Genomic DNA, 26,022 nt, shown 5'->3' on the forward strand with positions numbered 1-26,022 from the left:
CAATCAACTCAGTAAATCAATATTTATGAAATACGGATTACCTGTCGTAGTTATTCTTAGACGCTGCAAGTAAATTTATAATTATAACATTAGGAACCAGTTTGGACGTTTTCGTGCCCAATTACGTTTGAGTGGACCAATGATTTGATTGGTAATACATTTTCTCTCATCAAAGAGTATATTTGAACTGTGTGATTTGGGCATAATTTTAAAAGACAACCGAAGTTTATTTAGGACAACCAATACAAATTTTATTTGGTTAAAATATTATTGACTAGTGATTATAAAGAATAAAAATTTAAAACGGTAAACTCGTTTTAAGTATATTGGAATTAAAGAAGCAAACATTAACTTTGATACTAGTTGATCCAAATAAACTTCATAATTTAATCTTTTGTAACATAGTAAATTTAAACTGAACTATCACATGAATATCAAAACAAAGAAAGATTTTGAGAGGCATTAGCTACTTGTTTTACTCAACTGTAAATTCAGTAGAAATCATCTCAATATATTTTGTAAATTAAACAAATAATACAAATGTTTATACATAAAACTAAATATTGCATATTCTTCATGATGTGTCATTTACCTCTTTTCTCTATTTACAATACAACTGTAAATGTCGTTATTTTCGCGTATTTAACCAACTCCGTCGTGAACCAAAGTTGAACCTGGCAAGATTGACACTAAGTACAAGATGTCACCGCACTTTGTGTCTTCTGACACCTGACGGCCATAGCTCAATACCCATTGGCTTTGACGACGTAAACATTGTATAAGAACATCACTTACCCAAACTTTCGTCGCTTATCAAACCGAATTTGTGTTTTTAAGTAAAGGTACTAAAGTCTGAAAGTTGTAATCTTTAATCGTACTAAAGGCTATTTTTTGCGAATTAGTAGCCAATATATCAATATAAAATGTTAGATACGTTTTCAAGACTATCCTTAACATCACAAACATTAATTGTTACACAGTTTTTAGTTAAATTTTAACTTTAAACTACATACAAATATAACTTGAAAACACAATTTCAAATGAGACAATTGAAGATACACTTGATTTTTAGGATAGTATACCAACATTATTATTATTATCGTTCAGTAAATTTCGGTCGTTCATTAAAAATATAAACAATTAAACACATTTGATATTGAGAGTCTATTTTGATCAACTTTGTCACCTGTGTTAAATACAGTAGTCAAAAACATATTAATCAATTTTGGGTTTAATTAAATTGGTTGCCACAAGAAAATAATTTCAAATTGTATTAAATTCATCACAGGAACACCAAGTAAAGTATTTTCATAGTACTAGAAACATGTCTAATCGTGATCATCTTTAGTATCATAAATTACTTCCATGGTAACAGAATGATTTGTTATTTGAAATTTTTAAATCTATAAAATGCACATAGTTTAATTATTTCATTACAAAAGCGTAAAGTGACTCTTTTCCACTCAAGCTCGAGATTTATAATCGAAGCAAAGCCGAAGTCAGAAAATTAGCCAGCGTATAAAAATTAACTTTTTGTCCATGTGATGTACTATAGCCTGTTTTTTATCATATTGTAAAATTACTTGACAGACTAAGCTATAAAACGATGATACTTTTCATGTAAAACTTCTCAAAATTATTTTAAACTTAATTTAAATTTTGCTAATTAACACATGTAGCTGTTTAGTAAGTGATTAAATCATTTCGTCTATTACAATTGTGTTACTGTATATTATACTATAGATATGTCAAACTTATTGCTAAGGATGCATGAAAAAATCGAGGTATAATGTTGAAACATGCAATTATTGATTACAATCTAAGTTTACGACACTCCCTAGGGACTAAAAAGTCTTTTTACTCTCTATGGAATAAAAGAGCTGCATTAGACTCGCAACGCATGTATGAAAAACTGCTGTTTTACTGCAGTTTTTTTTAAAACGTTTTTTTTATGATAATAATACCAAAATAATAGATTTATTTATTATTTGCAAATGCCCATTGTTCACAATTATCAAACAGCAAAATATGTCAAGTGGCACATCATTTTATAGATTCTTTAATTTTTAACAACTTTGCAATTTACTGTTCCTACCTCTTTTAGTTTTCAACACACACACCCTGTATATTCAACTGAGGGTTAACATAGGGAAAACTCAAATGTACGCATAATGACATTTTTGTTGCGTAACTCGTTAATTCAACACAATTAGGGCCTAAACGATAGAGCTGGGTTTATGGAGTATCGTCAAACTTTAATGTCCAGGCGCCCCATGTTGAGTTAATATCCAACCAGCTATGGTCCAACAAATAAGGGATTCCCCCCCCCCCCCCAAAGTTGTGGACTTAAAAAAATATATTCAAAAAGTTGTTCCATTTTTGTAACACTGTTTTATACAGTATACGTTTATTTGCATTTACAAATATCCAATGGCACTTAGTGGAGGGAGTATTAAATAGAGATAAAGTTCTCGGCATGTGAGAGAAGTAGAAAGTTGTGAATTTGAACACCTTATCTTCACTGTAATATTTAATTGGACTCTTTTATTGTAAAAGGCAGGATGAAATTGTCAAAGTTTGTTCAAAATAACTCATGCAAATATCTTATAAATTTGTGATGCATCAATACTAGTACAAAGCACTCAACCAATTGGCTAAGGAGTACAAATAAATAGTAACTCCTGTTGAAATAGTTGTTGTAATGCTTTTCCATATTGATTTTAATCGTTTAATTGTAATTATAACATTTACCTATATGTAATAGAACTTCTATTTAAATTCAAACGTCTCGATTTTACACTTAACATTTTAGCATCAAACTTTATAAGGTAAAATAAAGCTACACATTTATTTATTGCTAAAATTTGTCTTTTACAGTCATTTCAATTATTAAATAACATATATGCTTACTGAGGAATAATCTTTCCAAATTCTCACACTATAATGACTTTTTATGTATCAAAGAGTGGCTTTATAATGATAAAACTTATGAAAACATTTATAATATATTTTAAAGAGATTTTTCTAATTTTCAGCATAGAATCACAGCACCAGCCCAATTGTAAAATGTACGAAATACAAAATGTTTTAATTGCATAGTAGGGTCTGTTGTATATATCCTATGTTTGGCACATGCGGTCCTGTTACTAAATGTTACCAAATAAAGCAATATAGCATTTAAGGGCTACAGAGGGCTTTTCAGAGGGTCATCAAATTTTGATGTCAGCCTGACGCATGTGAGGATAATACCGGCTCATCATCAGCCGCTGGCCAGGGCTAGGGATTTTGTCAAACTGTGGCATTCAAAAATCCTTTAGCTATTTTTTATCAAATTAAATTTACTTACACAGCGTAAACCTTGATATTTAATGTATATTCAATTTGTAACTTACTCACGTTATTTAGTAAAGGTAAAACTTCTTTAAACCTAAATCTTTTCCCATCTGCGTAATACAATTAACATTTTAGGTAGTCTCAACGCTGGAAAAACATTTTAAACTAAAATTTAACATTTGACATTTCAAACGGTGGCTGAAAGATACGTAAAGCTTTCAGCCTCCAATTAACGTTTGTAAAACAGCCAAAAACATCGTAGAGTGGTGAAAAATTATTTCCTGCATGTTTGATTACCGACGTAACATGTAACATCTAAGTGTTGTCATGTTTATTATGGTACGTCGTTACATCCTTTTAGTATATTTTTTCAGACGATTATAAAGTATCAATATGTCCAGTATATTTTGTACGTATAATAAACGATGATTTGCCAAACTAGACCTACCACACAAATATACATGGAAACATGGCTAAATTTTACCGAATGTTAGAGAAATGTAAGTGGTATTCAAAGAAAATAGTGTTTAGATTAATACAAACAATACATCGAAGAAACCGTAGATAGATAATCAACATTTATTTTAAATTTTTTAAGATTAAGTTGTTGGATTTCCTTTGTTTTACGATTTTGTTCATTAATGTTAAAGTGAATAGACACTATTTAGTTAGTCCATTGAACCAAAAAGTAAATTTAAATAAAGTAATTCTTCCTCAGCCTAAAAGCCTCAAATTACCAATCTTATCACTAGGTTCTTCCCCCAAGTCTAAGTAGAAACTGTAAATCGACTCCCTTGCATTCACAGTCAATCTTATTGACACTTTCAATTCCACCTTAAATCCATCAACAGCTCTCTTCTCTTGGTTTTCATCAATATCTTTCCCATCGTTAACGGAGAACTACATGACTGAGACATAAATGAACAGTATGTGTAATAAATAAGTACTACTCTTGGTTATCACATGTAAAAACTATACCTAAACTAGCAGAGAACCCGTCCTTCGTACGGGGTTGGCATCAAGAATAAAATGGTTATTGCAGTTATACTTAAGTTTTGCGTTTGCAATGGGGGAGGACACAGTTTGATAAAATTTGCTTCTTTAAATTTACGGTATACTATAGTATTACACATCTACCATAACCATAATGTTCTACCACTTTTCCCAAACAATAGAGAAAAATTAATTATTAAAAAACCACAAAATATCACAAATCATTCATGAAATTAAAAACATAAACATGTATGTGAACAATCCTACTTTGACAGTTCTCATTGCGTATCACAGTTTTTGTCGATGCTTAATTCAAATTAAAAATAATAGTGCTGTACCCTGTTGGTAAATTTCATAACTTTTAAATGCTTTTGCATATCATAGAACCAACTTTTTAGTTGAAACACAGCTGACTAAATTCTTTAATTCCCATTAAATATGAATACTCATAAGGTTAATATGGGGAGCTAAAGAGCCACTGGGGGGCGGAGCCCGAAAATAAGAATATGCCTATATGTTAATCGGGAACGTAAGCTATCATCATGCCAAATTTCAGCCCAATCCGTCCAGTAGTTAAAGCGTGATTGAACTTCAAACAAACAAACAAACAAACAAACACACAAACTTTCACATTTATAATATTAAGTAAGATATGAAAAGATAATTAGTGTAAGTATTTTGTTCGACAAGTTTAAAGTGGATAGGTGTATTGAGTTTGTTATCCAGTCAAGAAAGTACTGAATGGGAAGAGTTGATGATAATGTAGGTTACGTTTAGATAATAGGCCGTGTAATGTTGGCTCATATCATACAAGAATAACAGCCTTATCATCCGTCACATTCCCCCAGGGGGCTATAGGTTACCTGTGCAAAACAACGTGTTTAGTACGTCAAACCTCAAATACCTGTAATGTAGTGTAGACATACGTAAAGTAGAGGACATGTCCAGCAATTCTTTAATGCTAGATGCGATAAAATATCAATCTGAAGATGGACAATAATTAGGCCTAATTATAACATAGTTTGCGTAGTTTGCGGTAAAGATAATTCTTGGGAAGCTATTCTCCACTGAGGCACCCTTGTTTTCTATATAGATGGATTTTCAGCTTACGCTGGGCTCCTAATCACTAGGTGGCCTATATATTTTAAAAACTATTCCAAAGGTATATAAAAGATAAGGTACCCATCTAGAATAATTTTAAACGTTTAGGCAAGAAAAAACATCGCTTTTCATTCGCTACTTATTCCAACTATAGCCCATTAGAATTCGTTTAATTAAATGTACATAACTAAAGAGTGGTAAACAATTGCAGAAAAAATAGGAAATTCTTTACTATATAATATAACAAATAGGTTACATACCTTATAAATCCGACAAACAGCTCATTTTAATTGAAGGTTGTTTACATGTTTCGGCTTGTATCGGCCATTGTCAAAACATCGCAGTTGGATGGTGAAATCCTTGTCATTGTTTTCTACTAAAAGTACATACACAAACACATACGTGTTTACACATTGACATTGAGCAATCAGAATGGTTTGTTATCCTTTTAAATGTAAAATATTGATATTGAATAGCTACGACTCCAATTGTATTGTCCGTATTACATGTTGGTTTCCCCGTATGGAAGTAGACATCAAGATCCAAGAAGCCTTGTTTAATCTAAATATAGTTTTTTACAGGTTTAAACTCCCCAGTATAAATGTAATCCCTCCACTTCATATTGCAGCCAAGTGTATATTAACTCAACATGGGAAGCCTGGACATTACAGTTTCATGACATCCCATAAAATGCTGCCTCTTTATCTAGTATAGCTAGTGTTGCCGTAAATATAGCTTATTGTTTGAGCATGAACACAATTTAGCAACCCACAAACGTTATATGAGCTTAAAATAAAAATGGTAGATTTATTAAACCTTACAATACATTAACATTAAAAAATGAACATATAGATAGAAAAATGAACAATCGTTTAGTGGTTAATTAAGTTCGTTCTGTTGCTAGTTCTAGTATCAAATAGTTTAGCTAAAAAGACGATTTAGCTATGCAATATACAATGTATTAGTAATAGTTGAGGAATACAAAAACCCTAAAAATATATTTTTACATATTCATTATACGCATCAAAATATACAAATTCCATCTTTATATAATCGAATATTTAGTTTTTAGTGAAGGGTTTAATATGTGTACCTATGACTATGGTATAAAAGGTGTAATGTTAATAAACAAATTTAATAAAACCACGATTATGTAAAGGTTATGAAAGTGCCGTTTTCATAACCTGAAAGAAATTGGTTTATAATTTTAATTTAACAATAAAATATATTTCATTGACTAGGTATTCATTACGTGTGACCCTACTGCATGTTTTTAAAGTATTAATTCACTACTGTTAACAGCACATAAAACTTTGGAATTTACCCTTTATCTCAAATTACCTACCTCATCGCCAGGTTCTTCCCTCAAGGCTAAGTAGGGTTTGTAAATCGACTCCCTTGCATTCACAGTCAATCTTATTGACACTTTCAATTCCACCGTTAATTCAATAGCTACCGGTAGCTTCTTAAACCAGTACTTTTAACAACGTTTTCTTCTAGTATTTAAATAAACAATTTCCAAACAAAAATCAAATATGGGCAAACCTTGTTTTTTTTTATTAGCATTGACTACTATTGAAGCAAATCTTATCAACCAGTAAAATGTACTTCCTTAAAATGTAGTCTACTTCAAAGTAAGTTTAAACATATTAATACACTTTAAAATGTGAGTTTTTAATTAATTGGTTATTGTAACTTTAAGTAGCCTTGACACCTTTATATCAGCCTTATTTCCTCGGTGTCATGGTGGACAACAAGTTGAGCTGGAGAGACCAGATCTTCCGTATGGCGGACAAGGCTGCTAGGAGTGTCACTACTCTTAGTAAGCTTATAGCCAAAGTCGGGGGTCCTCGGCCCAGCCGTAGAAGACTCTTAATGTCTGCAGTCCAGTCCATGTTTCTCTATGGCTCTGAGGTTTGGGCAGAGACGCTCAACAAGGAAGCATAAAGGTTGAGGCTCGCACGAGTGCATAGTCAGGCGGCACTCAGCGTCGCTTCCGTGTACCTCACGGTGTCCGAACTGGCCGTTTTGGTGATTGCTGGAGTTATCTTGTCAAACTTTTGGCAGCGGAGAAGAAGGCAATATACCAGAGACAAGGCTACATCGGGAAGGACGCTGCAAGAACGGAAGAGCGCTCAAGGAGTGGCAAGAGAACTGGGAACTCGAGGATGTTGGACTGCCACCCTTTTAGACAGGTCCAACCGTGGGTGGAACGACGGCCCGGTGAGGTCGACTGCTTTCTCACTCAGTTCTTGTCAGGTCATGGTTATTTTCAGTCGTACCTGCACTTGATGGCCAAAACCAATTCACCTGACTGTATTTCCTGCCCGAGCATTCCCGACGACGCGGAACATACCGTTTTACTCTGTCCACGATGGGATATGCTCCACCGGGATGCCACTCAACATCTTGGGGTGCTGTCAGTTGAAAGGATTTATGAGACCTTGCTAAAGGGTGGGGACAACTGGAACTGCTGGTCGCAATTAGTCCGGAATATCCTTCAAGTTAAAAAGAACAATCTAGAACGGATAGCAGTCTAGATCGTGTAAGAACTGAACGGATAGACACGGAGTAAGCCAAACGGGCGAAGGCAAACTCTGCCTAGTTCTGATGAAGTGCTAGTTTACAAGTGTTCCCAGGCTAGTGTCCGAAGAGTAGATGAGGTTTTTATTTTGTAGTTTTTGGGTCTTAAACCCGTTGCAGTCCCACACTACAGGCCTGCCACCAGTGTGCGTAAATGCATTTTGCCACCTCTCCCTTAGAAAAAACCCCTTTACATACAATTGGTTGATGCCATCTTCTTAGGTCAGTGGTCTACCCGGTATAAAAACAAACTTTCTTATCTTGTTGACATACAAAAATTGAATATTGCAATATGTTAAAGTACTTCTTTATTTGAAGTTCATTGTTGGTGATGGTGAGTTTATGTTGTTCAAAGGTTTATTGCGGACATTTTACATCACGAATTAAAAAAAAAAAAAAAAAAAAAAACAATACACAACGTTTCAGGATCTGGAATCTGATCCCGTCCTCAGATAAAAGATATTATTATAGATTATGGTGTTTTGTGATATGTTATTATTTGCATGTTGTATCATGACTTGACTGCTATACAGTGCATAATTTTTTGACTGCTACCCTCTGTAGTGTATTCTAACTTAGGTTGGGCGTTTGTGTATTGTTAGTTGTAATGTGTTAGTTAAGTTTTTTCACCTGAGGACGGGATCAGATTCCAGATCCCGAAACGTTGTGTATTGATTTTTTACATTCGTGATGGAAAATGTTTGCAATAAACTTTTTAACAACATGTTAAAGTAGAACATAAGCATATTCATTTATCCTAAAGTAAACAACATCTCTTTCACTCCACAAGTATATATATATATATATACGGATATTTACATTTTTTTTCTATTGCTAAACTGTTCAATTAATGGTTTGTATGTCGGTTCAGGTAAAGGCAGGCTAAAAGTAACATTTATACGCCTCAGGCGATGCACGTCTGGCAACAAATATGACTGACTCTAGATGGATTGTGAGGAGACGCTTCGTGCCTTTTATATGACATGTAATAACTTTCGCATCTAGTGAATGCGTGTAAGCGGGGAGACTGAATTTGATGCTTGGAAGCCAGTGTGTTCTGATTTTATTTGGAATAAATGGAATGCACATATGATCTAGGTACAGTGACAATGCAATATTGTGATACGCGTTGTTTCGTATATCGCAAAATGGGGAAATGAGGATTCGAATTATACATTTTCAATGTATACTGGGTACATGTATATTATATGTTTAATTTTAACAATAAGACGTGTTAAAAGAACAATAAAAATAATCATGCAAAAATTAATAATATTTGAATTCAGCAAAAGATTTTTCGTTATTGTCTTCTGATATAGAGATATTGAAAGAACAAAAAATATGTATTTGTAAAGCATTTAAATGTGTACAACCTAATAAGGTATGCCGTTTTCGCATGGGTCGAAGTAATTTTTTTTACTAAGTTAACAGATTTAAAAAAATATTTTTTTAAATAAAAAAAACATTAAACACTCATGCTGTAAGCATCACAACAATAAAAATAAGAGATCGTTAAAAGGTAAACTCGTAGTTGGCAAACCTTAAAACTAACAAAATCAGTTTTCCTGGTTTAGCTAGTGAATTAAAAATAAAATAACAAAACGTTAGAGAATATACTATTTAATATTGTGATGAAATATGATTAGTTCTATGTTTTACAAAAAAGACACTTTTTTAATAATATCTTTTTTTTATTACATCAATTAATTTGGTCGAACTATTATTGCTAAATACTACACAGAACTACAACAAACCAATTTAACTTATGCAAATAATATGAAGTTGTTATGACCCTCCATGGAGAAAATCCCTTGGACGACGGGCTGCTGACCCTAGTTACTCTATATGAGATGACCGAGCGTTAAAAGTTTGATGACGTCTCTTAACACTACGTCGTTTAAATTAATCTCATCAAAACTTCGTCTATAATGCAGCAATGCAATTCAGTTTTATCTTAGCTGGGTACTTGTCGATTATTCTGGTTACAAAATACTACTATCATTGATTGAACTGACACATTTTTGTATCACAGATACATTTTCTTTGTGAGGAACATTTACGCTTCCTTTTATACATTTAGACGCTAGGCACGAACCCGGGATTGTTTTTCACATTAGTTTAGACTAGAACTAGGAGTTGCGTCATTATCACTTAAATAAAATCCATTGGTTATTTAGTGGGATTTGAACCTGGGACCTCAGGGACCGAAGTCCCGCGCTCTAACCACTAGACCAGATCTCTCTCCCAATCACGGAGATCGTCTTCCACTCTTTTAAAAAGTCCAAAGATTAATTATTTTATAACCAAAACTCAAGTATGGCCTCTACACCAAGATCACAGAGTTATTTACACTGTACTTTACAGATACGATAACACAAGGTTTTATCAGCAAAATTTCCTTCGTCATAACGAAAATAAAACAAATGAAATAATAAATATATTTGAGCTTTCGCTCCAAACGTATTGAATTACCAATGTCATCAAGTTTGTCAACCCAAGTGAAAGTAGGAACTGTAAATCGACTCAGTTGCATTCACAGTCAATCTTATTGACGCTTTCAATTCCACTAGCACCAGAGGCAGTTATATAACAGGTTGATTTCAGTTGTATAATATATTTATGTGCCAACAATTGCTCATGTTTTTATTAAAATATGCACTAAAACCCGTTTGGTAACTCTATTTAAAATAAATGAAGGGACTTAAATTGGTACTGTTGACATACACACACTGTTCAATTGTATCAATAATAGTCAGCTACTTGACGCATTTCAGTAAATACGTTTTCTAATTAATAGAAACTATTCCTAGGAGACAATTTTTGTTTGTTTAGTGGACATGTTGACCTAAAACTTAAAAAGACTTAAAAGCTAACTAAACTATAGCTTGCACCATTTAAAGTGAATATGTGACTTGAGCTTTATGGATGAAAGTCTTGACCACAAAGTCTTCTAGTGAGCGAGCTGGTCTAATGGTAGAGCACGGGTCCCTGAGGTCCCGGGTTCTATACCCGCCAATCACCAATGAACTCCATCTAAGTGACAATGCCTCAACCTCGCCTGTAGTGATGTGAAAAACAATCCTGGGCTGGATCTTGCTGGATACTCAAGAAACACCAAATGTACGAGTATAAAGTAGACCCTACCTATTATAAACACGCTCGTATCCACTGCTTAAAAAAGGCATTTATTTTTCATCCAAGAAAGACTTTTTAAACCATGTACAATATTATTTTATCAAATTAAAAGTCAATCTTGATGTCTCAAGACAACGCAATTTTTTCATCAAACTTAACAAATTATTGAAATAGCTCTGATTCATCTAAAATATATAAAGACAAGAAACAGAGACCGTTGTGGTTAAATACAACGTTCTCTAGCGAAATAGTACATAATTAATGCAAATCGTTAAAAACAAAATGTAAAAAAATATATTCACTATAAGGAGGTTGTTTAGATAAAATGCAAATAACTTTTACATGGCGAGAGAAATCGACCAAAGTGGATGGTGGTATTTTGAAAGAAAATAAAATGTCCTACAAATTACTAATATGCATTTGTAAAATTTATACTCAATAAAATCAGCCTAAACTTGGCTACGAATAAAAAGTTGAAACCCCTTATTTTTTTATTATTGTGTTAATTTTTCACCACAAATCTTAATACAAAAAATAAATAAAACATTCATAATTCTTTGAAAATTTACACGAGTTAAGCCTTCCTACGACCTATTGTTTAATGAAATTTATCTAGTAGAACTGTAAATTTAGTAGTGAAAAGTTTAATAAAAAATATCTCTTACTCAGTTTCTTTCTGAACACAATACATATTTAAGCTGCTTAACTTGTTTGCAAATAACTTGGTGTGGAAATCGACCAAAGTGCAAGGGGATATTCTGAAAGAGAATTATATTTCCTATCAATTACTAACATGTATAACAGCCAAAACTTTAATCGAAAAATAAATTTGGAAACCCCCGTTTTCAAGGTATTTTTATGAAAAAATGGGTTTTTTAAATTATTTATAATAAATCCAAAGAAAAAATAACTTTTCTAATATTAGCAAATCTACTAAAGTCTTACAACGAACCATAGATTAATAAAATTGGTCGAGTAGAACTGTATATTTTGTTGTACAAAGATTTTTAAAACTGCATTATTACAGGAGTAGATAATATTTACTCATTGAGAGGTGCTACCATAAAATAGGATGGCAAACTTGTTTCACAGCGACAGAACTAATTTATGTTATACAGTAATTAATTCTAATTCAAAGTCCGATGTTGTCAAAGTGGCAGCGATGACATTATGTCAAATTATTGTTGTTTAATCAACCAATGTTTGTGTTGCTTGATTGTGACGCAGTCAAAGCCACGCGTGGTGTTTGGTTTGTCGTTTGTTGTTAATATTAGGCTACGCGTTAAACATCTCAATTCGGTAGAAAATGTGTGATTAACTATTAGTCAAATGATGTTGATATATATATATGTGTGTCCATCCGCACGGTAACTTGAGTAATTTTTGTCCGATTTTGATAAAATTTGGTTTGGGTTGGTAAGGCGGGATAAACTTGAATTAGTTCACGAACCAGCATAATCGGACTATGTTAACGGGTGTATATGGGGGGTTTTATGGGGTAAAAATAGGGTTTTCCCATTTTTGACCCTAAAAACGCAACATTTCACAATTTCTTTCTAAACCATTTTGTAGAGCTTAAAAAAACAAATAATTTATTATATTGAAGCAAATTATGCGCCTAATTGTTACGGAGAAAATTAAAAAAAATTTTAATTTTAAATTCCCATGTTATTCTTATTGAGAATAAGTCAACTGTTGTAGTTTGCTTGTTTATGAACATATTTTGATCAAATTTTGAAAATACATTAATTTCTTACTAAACTACAGTACCTTTTAACATTTTACATAAAAAAAACTTTTACCCTCCCTGTTGCAGCAAACCTAAGTACTCATTAAATTAATTCTGTTTAAATAGGGAATAAATGTGATATTTTAAGGAGACATTTTAGAGTAAATCCAATCAGGCAAATGGAAATTCGCTAAGTTTGCAGGTTTGCTGTGGCGGGGGTATTATGAATACTTATTACTATTTCACATAATAAGACAATTTAGTATATAATCAAATAGTAACTACCGTAAGATTTTAACCAGTAATACTGATCACTACCAAATTCAATTGGAGACGGGGGCTCTCTGCGATTGGACCTGATGATGCCATGAATGGCTAGTCAAAATCAATTTGTCAAAGTGAGAGTTATCATCTTAGTAACTTAATTTCTTACCAAGGATTTTATCTTATTATTCTTGTTTTGAATTTTCACAGTGTAAGTGCATATCTAAAAGTGATGGGAGACTTATTTTGTTGTTAACTTAGAATAGTACTAGCATGTAAAAATTCTAATCAAGAACTCATTTACTCAATGACGGCCATATTTTTCTTACGTAACCTCACTACCACAAAATAGGGAACAAGAATAAAGAATCCTTATTCGTCATAGACATTAAACTACAGTGTATGGGAGTTTTAGTTAATCTACAAAACGGATTTGCAAAAAGATTTGTGGGATCTTGTAAGAAACTGTACTAAGTTGTCAAACAATATAAACTAAAAGCAAAATATAATTCAAAATATTTGAAATATTAAGTCCCCAAATATTTTAATCCTAGGCTAAAACATAAAATTAAAATTAGCCTAAATGTACAAATCAGTTGTACAGTTTCCAGCATGCTGTATATCAAAGAAGTGTGAAATGCTATAAAAACCTTCTTTCACATGTAGGCTACATTAAAAAAAGAACATAACTTCCTGCTTCTACTATATGTTAAAAGAAAAATGCGTGTATAGAGGAACATTACTTACTAAAATGTATAAACAATTACAATAAAAACCGTGTGAGGTTATAAGCATATGTTAGAACGGTTATAGGAACATCTTCTAACAAATACGTCTGTCACAACCGGGATTGCAGACGAGGTTTTGTGCCTTTGATACGACATGTAATAGCTTACGTATTCACAGACAGTATATAACCGGAGAAACTGAATTTGATGCCTACGAGTCGACCATATCTGTGTGTGTTAAAATACACACTCCAATAGATATTTATTTCTTTGAGCAGTGTGTGTGGGTTTTTAAGAAATCCAATAAAACGGACTTAGCTCGTTTTTATTTCTTAGTTATATCCACGTAACGAAACATTTCCCCTACCAATAAAAATAAGCATGTCTGTAGAATATATTTATCAAATCTAAATTTTGACCGATACGAATATAGCGGCCATAGCTAAAAAAACACTTTCAAGGGATAAATTCACCATACCATGATTACGTTGTATACCTTTTCCTATTCAAGCTTTTAATAAATTATCTTAGGGTAATTAAACATTGCTTTGTTTAGATAATGTTGTCATGTTATCCACTAAAATGATGTTTCAACAAAAAAGTCCCACTCACATTAAATATACTGTATGTTACATGATGTCTTTACCTGCACCTTAGATAAAATATAAAAGGTGATAAATATTTTTATTTTCAGTCTAAAAAAGTTTCTCTAATGGAATATACTTTAGTACACGCCTACAATTCAAAATATATTGACCTTCAGCATTTTTTTTTTGCGGCTATAATGTCAAATAGTAACTAGTTTCCATAGTAATAACAGGTTCCATAACTCTCTTAACTGTTTGTCGTCCAATTTGTGCTCGCTGTAGCAACTTATGAGACAGTTTGCTATGTAGAGTCGGGTAACAGTGTTATAGCTTCGTATGTATACTTAGTACATCCCATAAACAGTTGTTATTTTACTACGACATTCACCCCTGGATAAATAGTATTTATTTAGTACAATAATCTTTTGGAATAAATGCATACTGGTACATGCCCTCCCTTTCAGTGTTTCAGTGTTCGATGGATTGAGTCAGGTGAGTGAGGTTGAGTAGTTTTATTGGTCCTGTTCGCCAAGTGTAAGGTAATTGTGGTAAAGGTATCAGGTTGGATCCGATGAAAAGTAATCGAGTTTTGATAGTTCAAAACTGGGTACAGCTACAGCTGTACTTGATCAAAAGGTTTGTTTCACATCACCATGGTCATTAAAACAGCTGGCATTTCACTACACTCTAAGTACGTTTGAGTGAACGTATGAGTGACCATTAGGTTTAAATACGCATGTTGTAGGCCTACACTTCACGATGCAATGGTAAATAACTATATGTTACATAATAAAGTGTATTACAAACTTCAAAGGACTGACAGGTGTTTCTTGATCTACCATATACTTGTTCAGTGGCAAGATTGAAGACCAATTTTGTCAATATATTTAGAAGTTAAACAATGGAGAGACAACACAACAAGAGAAGAGAAACAATACAGTGCGTCCCAAAAGAATAAGACACCTATCAATTTATTCAGTTCTAAACTAAATAATTGCTAAGCTTTGAATAAGTAAAATTACCTTTGTAATACCTAGTGCATCCTTAACTTAAGATTTTCAATAAATCATTCACCCAAGCACACATCATCCTGAATACTATGCACCTTCAGAATGTAAAGGTCCTATTGTATGCACTTTTCTTATTATTAAATAATTCCTTGATCAGCATTGTGTTATTAAATTTACAATTGCATATTGAAACCTGGCAAACAAATATGTAATATTACGTAATGTTATACAAATACGGTAAACTGTTGAAAACAAATTTTAGTGTGTAATAACAGTGATCCGTTTAACCAGTTTGTGGGATTGAACGTTTCGCAACAGACTAGTGAATATCCACTATTGGTTGATACCTGATACATATTCATTCACTCATATTTGAAAGCTCTATTTAAGCTGGAACAAAGCTTTTAAAATTTAAGTATTCAAACAAAATACAGATCAAGTTATACGGTGCAGTTTCAACAATATCCAGGTGATAAAAGTGTTTCTGTAAAATTTGTACCCATATTTTTTTTTTATTTGATCATTATATTTTGACATTTTTTGTGAATAGATTTATAAATGTATAAAAATACCATAATACCATCTTTTTAATACAACTTTCGTTTGAAAAATGAAGTTAAAATTGATTATTATTCTATTAATCGTCTTAACTGACCATTGCTGATTGGCCAGATTCAAAATTGAGCCTTCTTGACTAAAGACTGTCACAGTAACCAATAGATCTGTAAACCCACTCAGCAGTAGCTATTGCTATTTATTTATTACCTCTTGATCAGCTTATGTTATTACAAAACCAATTGAGATGGAATTTAGACGAGACAAGATTTTCCTGAGGAGAAAATTAAGAAACTTGATCGACTTTGATAATGAAGTAGGCAAACAGCGGGCCCTCCCCCCCTCCCCCTTGTTATGTGGCGAGCTAAACCTGAGAGGGTGATCGAAAATAAGGGATTTTACCTTCAACTTAATAACATGCTAGGTATTACAAGGTAGTAATCCTATTCAGAATTACCCTTTAAATTTGATTATAACTTTAAGTTTAGTTGACAAGATAATAGAATATGTTATTATAACAGAATGTATCATTATAGTAGTTTACGCAACGATTGCGTAAAGATAGTGTTAACAATTAAATTGGCCTGAACAGCTGATTAGTTGAATTTCGAATCATTACAATTTTGCTTCTCCTCTCTCAATCCTTGAACCTCATTGGTCCGTTACCCGTGTTGTTATGAGTAATACTATGCTGTTATGAAAGTAAACAATGCTGTTGTGAGATACTTTTCAATTCTAAGAACTGTACTGAAACGGCTACTTTAAAAAACGGTCGTAGGTAAAATTGTTAAAATGATATTAGAGACGGACGGAAATATTTTACAGTCAGACTAACAACGGTTTCAAATGTGTAAAGTCAGTTGATTGTTAAAAAAACAGAGGTCGATTTGTAAAAGATAAACAATTATTCATGTTATTTCATCCATACAATTTTTCTAAACAAGGAGTTTTTGATACTTTAATATTTACCTTATTAACCTTTTAGAGTTAAACTGACACAGATAAAAAGAAATTAGTAAATTAAGACCGATGTTTATAAAGAAGTAAAATGGTTTACTTCGTAAACTTAAAACAGGTATTTTCACACTTCGTCTTGAGCAGGGAGGCCATTAACCATTTAGTTTTGTGCGAAGCCTTATTTAGGAAGGAGCTATGTGTAAGATTTAGCCGTACTTAAAAATAGTGTCCAAGTGAAAGTTTTGACTACATATTTTCTAGGTATGCTATTTGTTTAACCAAATTTAAAGAAACTGAGTGCATCTCTATGCATTGGTGGGAGGTTGTGTTTAGTGGTTTGAGCACAGGACATCTGTACTGTGAGTACGGATTCACATCTTAATCACTAATGACTTTTCTACGTGGTAATGGGATTGCCAAAAGTTACAGATTATATCTTAAAATAGAGTTTCGCCTATCTATAAAAGAACTATGCAGTATTTTTACTTAAGCATTTTTTCCTAATTAGCTAGCCCCCTAAAATAAAATGTTGTATCTGCATCAGTTTAGTACTCAATACAATACACCAAAAGGGGATCCCTACATTTATCAGTAAGTTATTAAACTATGAGTTATAATTTACCCAGTAAATCATATTACAGTTACTACAGCAGTTGGGTGCTGCTGTGGTGTTACTTCAATCATAACCATAATCATATCTCAGCATCAGATGTATCATTCACGACACGTAGGTAACTCAGTTATACGATACCTTCCTCTGAACCATCTCATTAGGACTTTGATACCAGTTCTAACTGGGCTATTAAGTAGATTTAGCCTTAAACCAACCTCAGTTGATGGGATTGTTAATATTAATAACATGCTGTTCAGAAGGGAAATAGTCAGAACGATTTGAACTAGACACTAACCTAACACAAGATATATTAGATTACATAGGCAAGATGAATTTTAGTTACTTAGGGTTCTATTATTTGCATGGAAAAGTATTTAGCTTAAAAATGTTATTTTTCTTTGAACTACGTTAACACATTATCCAATAGTTGGGTCAAATGAAAGCAAAATCTATAAAACATTTTTTTGAGTACAGTCTCTTCACTTGAAAAATACAATTCACTGCTCTTTGTGGCGTCCTAAAGATGTATTTTAAGACTATAACTTAATATTCTATGTATCTAAAAATTAAATTAGGTGGTTTTAACTAAAATTTCTTAACTGCCTTCTCTTGAAGTGGAAAAAATATTATAGTAGCACATTAAGCATAATAGCATCCTGCGTTTCTTGTAAGCAAATGTTTTAAGAAACAACAATATTCTGTTTTTCCCTTGAGAACATTCAAGAAACTCTAAACTCTAAGATAAGTTTCTCAATTGCACATAAAATGTTAAATAATATGTCAAATTGGTTAAAACTCTATGAAAACTACACACAGCCTAGACACATAAACACAGTATTGATGCTTTTAGAACATAGTGTCGCGAAAAAAACCTTTTATTTTCACAATATCCACCTAAAAATGTTTCTCTTCCGCAATTTATTGATTGATTTTTAATTCAATAATGATTTATGTCGAGGCTAATTACTCTAGTGATTCCCCCCGCTTGATTGATTGGTAATTATTACTGGTGACAAAGGTATAACTGATGGTGTAGGGTAGGTTGGGGGGAGGGGTAATTATTTAGAACAAATTGCAAAGGTGCGAGATTGGGGTGGTATGGTGTTCCTGACAGATTGATATTATGTGGCTAGTATCATCCTCACACCACATTGTCACCTTATGGTTTACTGGATTGGGAATAGGATTAATAGTTAGTGTTCGCCATTTTAAGTAGAGTTTTGAATAGGTTGAAACTATATTTTAACATTTTATGGGTCTAGAATATACTATAAAAAGGTCAAAATCAATGCGTTGTAGATTTATGTTGGTTATTCTTTACACAGCAATAATAAATATATACACAATAGGCTCAATTTATCTGGATAATCTTAAATCGGGACACAAATGTTGGTAAGACATCGTTTTAACCGGCTATGTTCGGCCGGAAATGAAAATCAAGGGTTTTCCTAGACTAGTCATATTCCCTACACTTTATTTCCACCATAATGAACTGAAAGGTAAATTAAAACAATACGTTGTTTTACAATTATATATCAAGTCCAGTTTAAACTGTATTTTACAAACATGAAAGATGACCTTTAAGGAAAACTCCAATAAGTGATATTCGTCAAGTTAAGTTTATTAAAACTTCATCATCCTACCTCATCAGCCTTTCATCAGCCTACTAATTTGTAATTTACCTCTGTTTCTAATTTGTATCCTTAGATTAGCAATAATAAATAATAGTATGTTTCAACCAGACATTGCGTCAACCTGGCTGGAATAACATTTTATTAAGTAACCTATCTGAAAATTGACTCTTATGAATCACACGCTCCCGTTCCTAAGTACGCGTTTGCATTTGTGTTTAGTATTTAATTCCTTTTTAAAATGAGGATGGTGATTAGATAAATCAGTATTGTTAAAAACCGTTTTGATCACAATGGTTTATTAAGAAATTATCTGTCCAGTTAGCCTGCACTGAGATGCGTCCTGCGTAGCCAAAGAGGGCTACTGTGTAATTTTTACAACCATCCAGTTAGCTTCTGTAGTTTTATATCTAATTTACCTTAAATTTACCAAATGTATCGGATCGTCTTGGCAAGATGTAAGAAACGTAACCTATTTAATATGTTGTTAACTTGTTTATAAATTATTTTCAGTGTTTATTATATTTTACTAAGACTTAGATAAAGGGGAGAAGTTTATAGGTTTGAAACTACAAGTAAGTTAGCTTAGAATAATTATTTATTTCTTAGAATCATTTAAATTGCCATAACTGTTTATGGTCTACTAATTTAATTACGAGGAACTTTTTTAAATAACGACGTAAAAATCTACATGTTTGCAAAATTTTTTCAATAAAAAAATCATATAAATAATTATTGCAGCTTCTAATTTTAACTCATAATGACATCCTGATACGAATCAAGATTCAATATAGGCTATATAAGCAGACAAAACTACTGATTTTCCATATATACGATTTTTCTAACACACAAGAAGGCGTAATATTCCATATGCATAAAGTAACAAATCAAATGATGAAATGCAGGATTGAGTTTCCAAGAATCTTTGCTGCGTTATCGAGTTATAAATCAAGATACGGAGGGAGACACGAGTCATATTTCAACATCAATCCGTTCAATATTACATTTGTAACGAATTCAGTTTTCCCTTCGCATAATGCTTAACAAAGGGGGAATTATTGCGCCTACGTAGGAAGCGGAAGTCGACAGGGTCTGAATTGTGTTTCCGGTTCGATTCCTGCGACAGTGCCATCTGGCGTCAATGTAATTGAGCATGAAGCTCTATCAAGGTATTTAAACTGTTTTGTAACTCACCTTTCCGTGGCTTAGTTTGCCTTAAGGGTGGCAGTGTTTTGTAAGAAGAACAATTTGTAACTTTTGTACTTATGCCCTTGGCTCTTGCTGTAAGGAAAATAATGTAGATATTTCTCTAAACAAAATCATTAAAAATGCCTTAATTATTGTTTTTTAGTCAACCTAAATGTTAAGTCCATATGCGAAGCTAGACAGGTTAGTTCCATGTAGCACCTCCGCAAAAACAGAAATTTTTACAATTCATTACAATACCTAAATATACAGGGTGTCCCGGAACTCTCCACCAATATTTTAGGGCATTGTTCCTGGGTAAGAAACATATCTAAATATCATATTTAAATTGTCCGGAAGTCCTTAGTTACTCAGATAGCCGCCATTCTGTTTTTATCACTTATTAATTTTTTTCTGAAAATTGGTTCAACATACGAAGTTGAAACTTTGCACAAACATTTATGACAAATAGACAAAGCTATAAAAAAATTATGACGATTTTTAAAATTCATAAAAAAAAATGGCGGCTGTTTAAAGTTTTGTTTCTTAAATTACTCGAAAACCGTTGATGTTACAAAAATTGTACAAGAATAACTTTTTTAAGGCAATTTTATTAAAAATCGATCGACACCTTAATCTTTAAGATCGGACGAGTATTAACTGAGATATGGCAGTTTTAGTGATACGTGACCGCTTTCAGCATGCGCTGCAACTAATATCCGGCGGTCACGTATCACTAAAACTACCATAACTAAAACTACGAAAACTGCAAAGTTTCAACTTCGTATGTTTAACCAATTTTCAGAAAAAAATTAATAAGTGAAAAAAACAAAATGGCGGCTATCTGAGTAACTAAGGACTTCCGGACAATTTAAATATGATATTTAGATATGTTTCTTACCCAGGAACAATGCCCTAAAATATTGGTAGAGAGTTCCGGGACACCCTGTATAATTAATATTTTTTCCTATACTCGCAAACAATTCAGACTTACCTTTATTGTTGTATTCCTTCCTTGACTTCTCTTGTTTCAGCTCATCCGGACAATCATCGTAGCTCACTGAAACAAGAAAAAGGTTTAACCAAGATGTTTGTAATCATGCAAATATTATATGCCACTAAAAGCCTCGTGGCTAGTTTTAGTCTATGTTTGTACCTTCTGTTACGTTTAGTAGCCTACTAAGAATCGTCTTAAAAGATGCATAGCAGTGTATAGGTTTATAGTATAGGTGTTGTAGTAATATAACAACTACAATAATTATTGATTTTTGTAGGTAAAGTACTGATCTATTAGTGATGTTTGGACTCGGTAGTTGGCACTCTATAACACACTGTAAGTACCTTTACAGTACCTTTACAGTACCTTTACTGTAAGAGTACCTTTACTGTAAGAGTACCTTTACAGTACCTTTACTGTAAGAGTACCTTTACTGTAAGAGTACCTTTACAGTACCTTTACCTTTACCTTTACTGTAAGAAAATAAACATTATTAGACTCTAAATACACGGCATCTTCTTTGATTGAAGCATTCCTTTCTCTAAAGGTCATATTCTTTAACTATAAAATCAATATAGCTCCTCTTAACTAATCGCCAAACCTTAAACAGTTTGATTAAAATTTAGTTGGTGTTACATCAATAGCTCGTACAAATTCAATTTCAAAAGTTAAATACAACTTTTACGTTATGCGGCAGCAGGAAAACAATCCAAGCTGGTATTTCACTCCCGTTTGTCTTGCTTGTTACATCAAAGTTGTGGTATTCCGGGTCAATTCCTAACCGTTTCAGTGAGGACAACGTTTCCCAACAACTTTTGTTAAGTTCAGTGATTTACTTTGGGTTCTCTAAGTAGACATTTTACCCTATTGTAAAATCGGTACTTTCCTGATAAAGGGAACATTCATTATTATCGATGATTTCTTTTCGATATATCGATATTTTTGTTTTCCATCCGATATATTGATAGTAACAAATTGAAACATGTCAGCTGACAAGTACGATATAGGATAGAGTAAATAAATATTGTTCAGTATCAACAAACAATTAAAAAAATATTATATTGAAATGAAACTGTTCTAAACTAACCTAACCAACCAAACTTGCTGTAAATTTTCAAAATTCCGTTTGATAGCCTATTCCCCATATGCCTTTTCTGTTATCAAATTGAATATTGAAACGGTAACTTAGCCTATACAGCATGTTTGGTTAGTTATTTTAGGTTAGTTTAGAATAGTTTCTTATCCTAATCCAATATATAGGCTATTATTTTTGCCTAAACAAGGTTAGTTCCTAGTTTGTAATTTAAATGCGTTTGAAGATATTAAAACAGAAGGAATACCAATCGTGAAGTGAAACAAAAATATCGATATATCGAAAATAAATCATCGATAATAATGAATGTTCCCTTTAACAGGAAAGTACCGTAAAATCTGAAGCTTGTGTCTGTTTGCTATGCCCGGTAGGCTTTGACTGCGTTAGTGCACATATAGTTTATTTTTTGTGTGCCCAAACATCAGAAAATATACTTTCCAAAAAGGGCCACTATCTTTGAATACCGCGAATTTACCTGGCATACAATTGTAAAGTCAGAAACATATGCATGTGCGTTCTGTTAATGTCATTAAACGTTAAGTTTACCAATTTTATAAATGTTTGTCTCTTTGTTAGAGTGAAATTTACAGGGCGCACTTAACAAGACATTCCTCAAATTGTACATAAATAATTCAAAGTAAAGGTACCTTGTGGATTCAACCACTGTTTTTATCGTTGAAAGTAAACTTCTCATCCGACTTTGGTAACACTATTATTGATTACTAAGGATATCTCCTTTAGATCTCCCTCAAAGGGTGGTTTTAATACAAATGACTTGAAATATTGAGTTACTTTAGCGCATATGGCGTATTGGGTTATTCTAAAAAACGCTGCTTTATATATGTAAATGTAATACAATTTTTACGATTAATTCATGCTTCTGTTGGGGATGATCCACCCTAAGACTAAAGAACAAAGAAGTCACGTGGCCGGGCGTGGTCACACCCAGTTCATATAATATTCCATTCTCCATTATATTTTAAATGAATCGATATAAGTAATTGGCCTTTTGAAGTAAAGAAGAATCAATCATTTGTTTCCTTCCAATGCAAGAGAACCTAGCTGTTGTATCAAAGTTATCATACTAAAATTATAAATGTGAAAGTTTGTGTGTTTGTTTGTTTATATGTTTGTTTGTTTGTTTGTTTGTTTGAAGTACAATCCCCCTTAACTATTCGTCAAATTGGGTTGACATTTGGTATGATGATAGCTCACATTTCCGATTAACATATAGACATATTCTTATCTCAAAAATCCGTTCGGGCTCCGCCCCAGTGGCTCTAGAGTTTCCCATGTTAACCTTATGAGTATACATTGCGAGTCCCATGCCTCTCTTAAAATAAAGTCTCCTAAAGTTACACTCGCTTAGCTGTTGTAGAGAGGTAAAACGCTCCCATTGCAAACGCAAAGCACAAGTATAACTGCAATAAGCATTTTATACTTTTACGCCAACCCCGTAAGAAGGACGGGTATTCTGCTAGTCCTGCTGTATATGCCTTGCAAAACTTATATTGTTATATTCTGGGGGTTTAATGTAAATAGTGTGGTTTATACTTTGTAAGATACACGTGTTCGTTAATGATATTTATATCTTGTGCCTTTGTATGGCAACATTCATGATCACACCTGTTGTGAAAATAGAGTAAAATGTTTTAAACTTACTTTACTTTTAAAAGCCGGTGATCCGTTTAACCAGTTTGTGGGATTGGACATTTTGCGACAGACTAGTGAATGACCACATTTGTTTGATACCTGATGCATATTCATTCGCTCATATGAGAGATCCCTATTTAAGCTGGTGGAACAAAGCTTTTAAAATATAAATATTTAAAATCGAACCCATCGACTGGACCATCATAGTCAAAACAATATCCGGGTGCAAAGATTTTACTTCCATAGATTCAGACTAAAGGTATTGTCAGATAATAACTGTTTGACAATTCTTATATTTCTATAAAAATGATGTTAATATTTTCCTTAAATTATGAGTAAGCTAAGTTAAACTGATAAGCAGTCCAATTATTTTAAATATTAAAATTTACTTTCGGTAGGCCTTATCTTAATGTAAATCTAAAGCTTGTTCAGGTGCAAGATCCATGTCTGGCTACGCTTCAGTCGTAATGTTGACTTAATGATTTCCTTACATTTTAGGGTGAATTTAGGATGTGCGCTATATTCGTTAGTAATAAGGAAAATTAAAAATTTACAAAATAAATATTCCGGCTCTTAAGCTGAACAAATAATGACAAGAACTGAAGAAATGTAGTTAATCTTTAGATGACGAATTAGGTAAAAATTATGCAGTATTTTTTACTCGGTCAGTACCTTAAAGAGGGAATAACGATAGTTTCTGGGTGTTTTTCGTGGCTGACAAAAAAAAACCTCTTAACAGTCAATGCTGAAATCTTACACAAAGGAAAATCGTAAAATCTACCAACTCATAGGCCTATTAGTGTTCTTAAAATCCCCTTTAGGTACGTCTTGTGAACTTCCAAAGAGTTTAGTCGGTTTTTACATATCTTTTTGTTTCTGACTAAGCCAGCGAAAAGAAAACCCCTAATGTTACATTAATTTCTTGCTTTAACCACTGTATACGAATATTCAATGTTGGTAATTGCCGTTTGTTTAATACTAGCATTACCCATGGGTTTAACCCCGTTTGAATTCATAAGTATTAAGTATAAATAAAACTAATGATTGGTTAAGTTAAGTAAATAAAAGCTGAAATTAAGAAAGCAGAATACAGTAATACAAACAAATAATCACACCTGATTTTAATAAGGTAATAAATTAAAAAGAATAACATACAAATAATTACAGCTTAGGTATTTTTAACATTAGGTATGTGGAAAGTTTCCTTTAGAAAGGAAATACGACTTTAAAGGGCAATTTATGAAATAATGGATAGTTTTCCACAAGGTTTCTCTTCATAACAGACATTTTAAGTATAAGTTTATGAGGGTGTGACTTGTAGTTTTCTCAAAAGTTCATGGGTACTTTGGGGTTTATATATGGATATCAATCTAATGTAATTACTATGTTCATCCTCATACCAAAAATCACTATTGTCAAGTAAAAAAAAACAACCTAGTTACAAACTAATTTAAAACATATAAAGTGTTTCCAAATATTTGCTTTAGTTCATATTGGTTCATTGAATTATATTATGAAGTGACTAACCCCAATTTTCCATTGTTGGCCACCTAATATAGTTAACCCAATACTGCATTAGAGTAATGGTGTTATAAGTTAAAACAGCCATGTGACTTCCATTATCAAACATAAAAGTTCAATGTAGCCACTCCAATATGATTATCCTTCCACACTCCCTTTAATCTCGTTCTATACTGGAGCATGCGAGGGGCGGCGCCGCTGTTCTAGTTGGTGAACTTGTTACATCTCACATAGAAATTAGCTTTGCTTTCAGATAAAAGCACACGACGTAACTTTAGTTTGAAAACTGGGGTAAAGTATTGGTTTGTGCTGGAAACAAAAACTTGGAATTCTTAATTGGATTAATCTTTGTTT

General features: G+C 32.6%; 1 protein-coding gene across 3 annotated transcripts in view; it reads right to left on the minus strand.

Moving 5' to 3' along the window:
- LOC128989814 (teneurin-a-like) overlaps positions 1–26,022 on the minus strand; it is an 880,316-nt gene that overhangs the window by 519,337 nt on the left and 334,957 nt on the right. For all 3 annotated transcript variants that reach the window (XM_054411875.1, XM_054411876.1, XM_054411874.1), the window contains exon 8: positions 21,399–21,464. In XM_054411875.1, coding sequence (XP_054267850.1) covers positions 21,399–21,464 — 66 coding nt within the window. The remainder of the gene's footprint in view (positions 1–21,398; positions 21,465–26,022) is intronic.

This window comes from Macrosteles quadrilineatus, unplaced genomic scaffold (genome assembly GCF_028750875.1).
Source record: "Macrosteles quadrilineatus isolate MER2022 unplaced genomic scaffold, UCM_ALF_1.0 Scaffold_3__2_contigs__length_128488019, whole genome shotgun sequence".
In the NCBI taxonomy this organism is placed as follows: Eukaryota; Metazoa; Arthropoda; class Insecta; order Hemiptera; family Cicadellidae; genus Macrosteles; species Macrosteles quadrilineatus.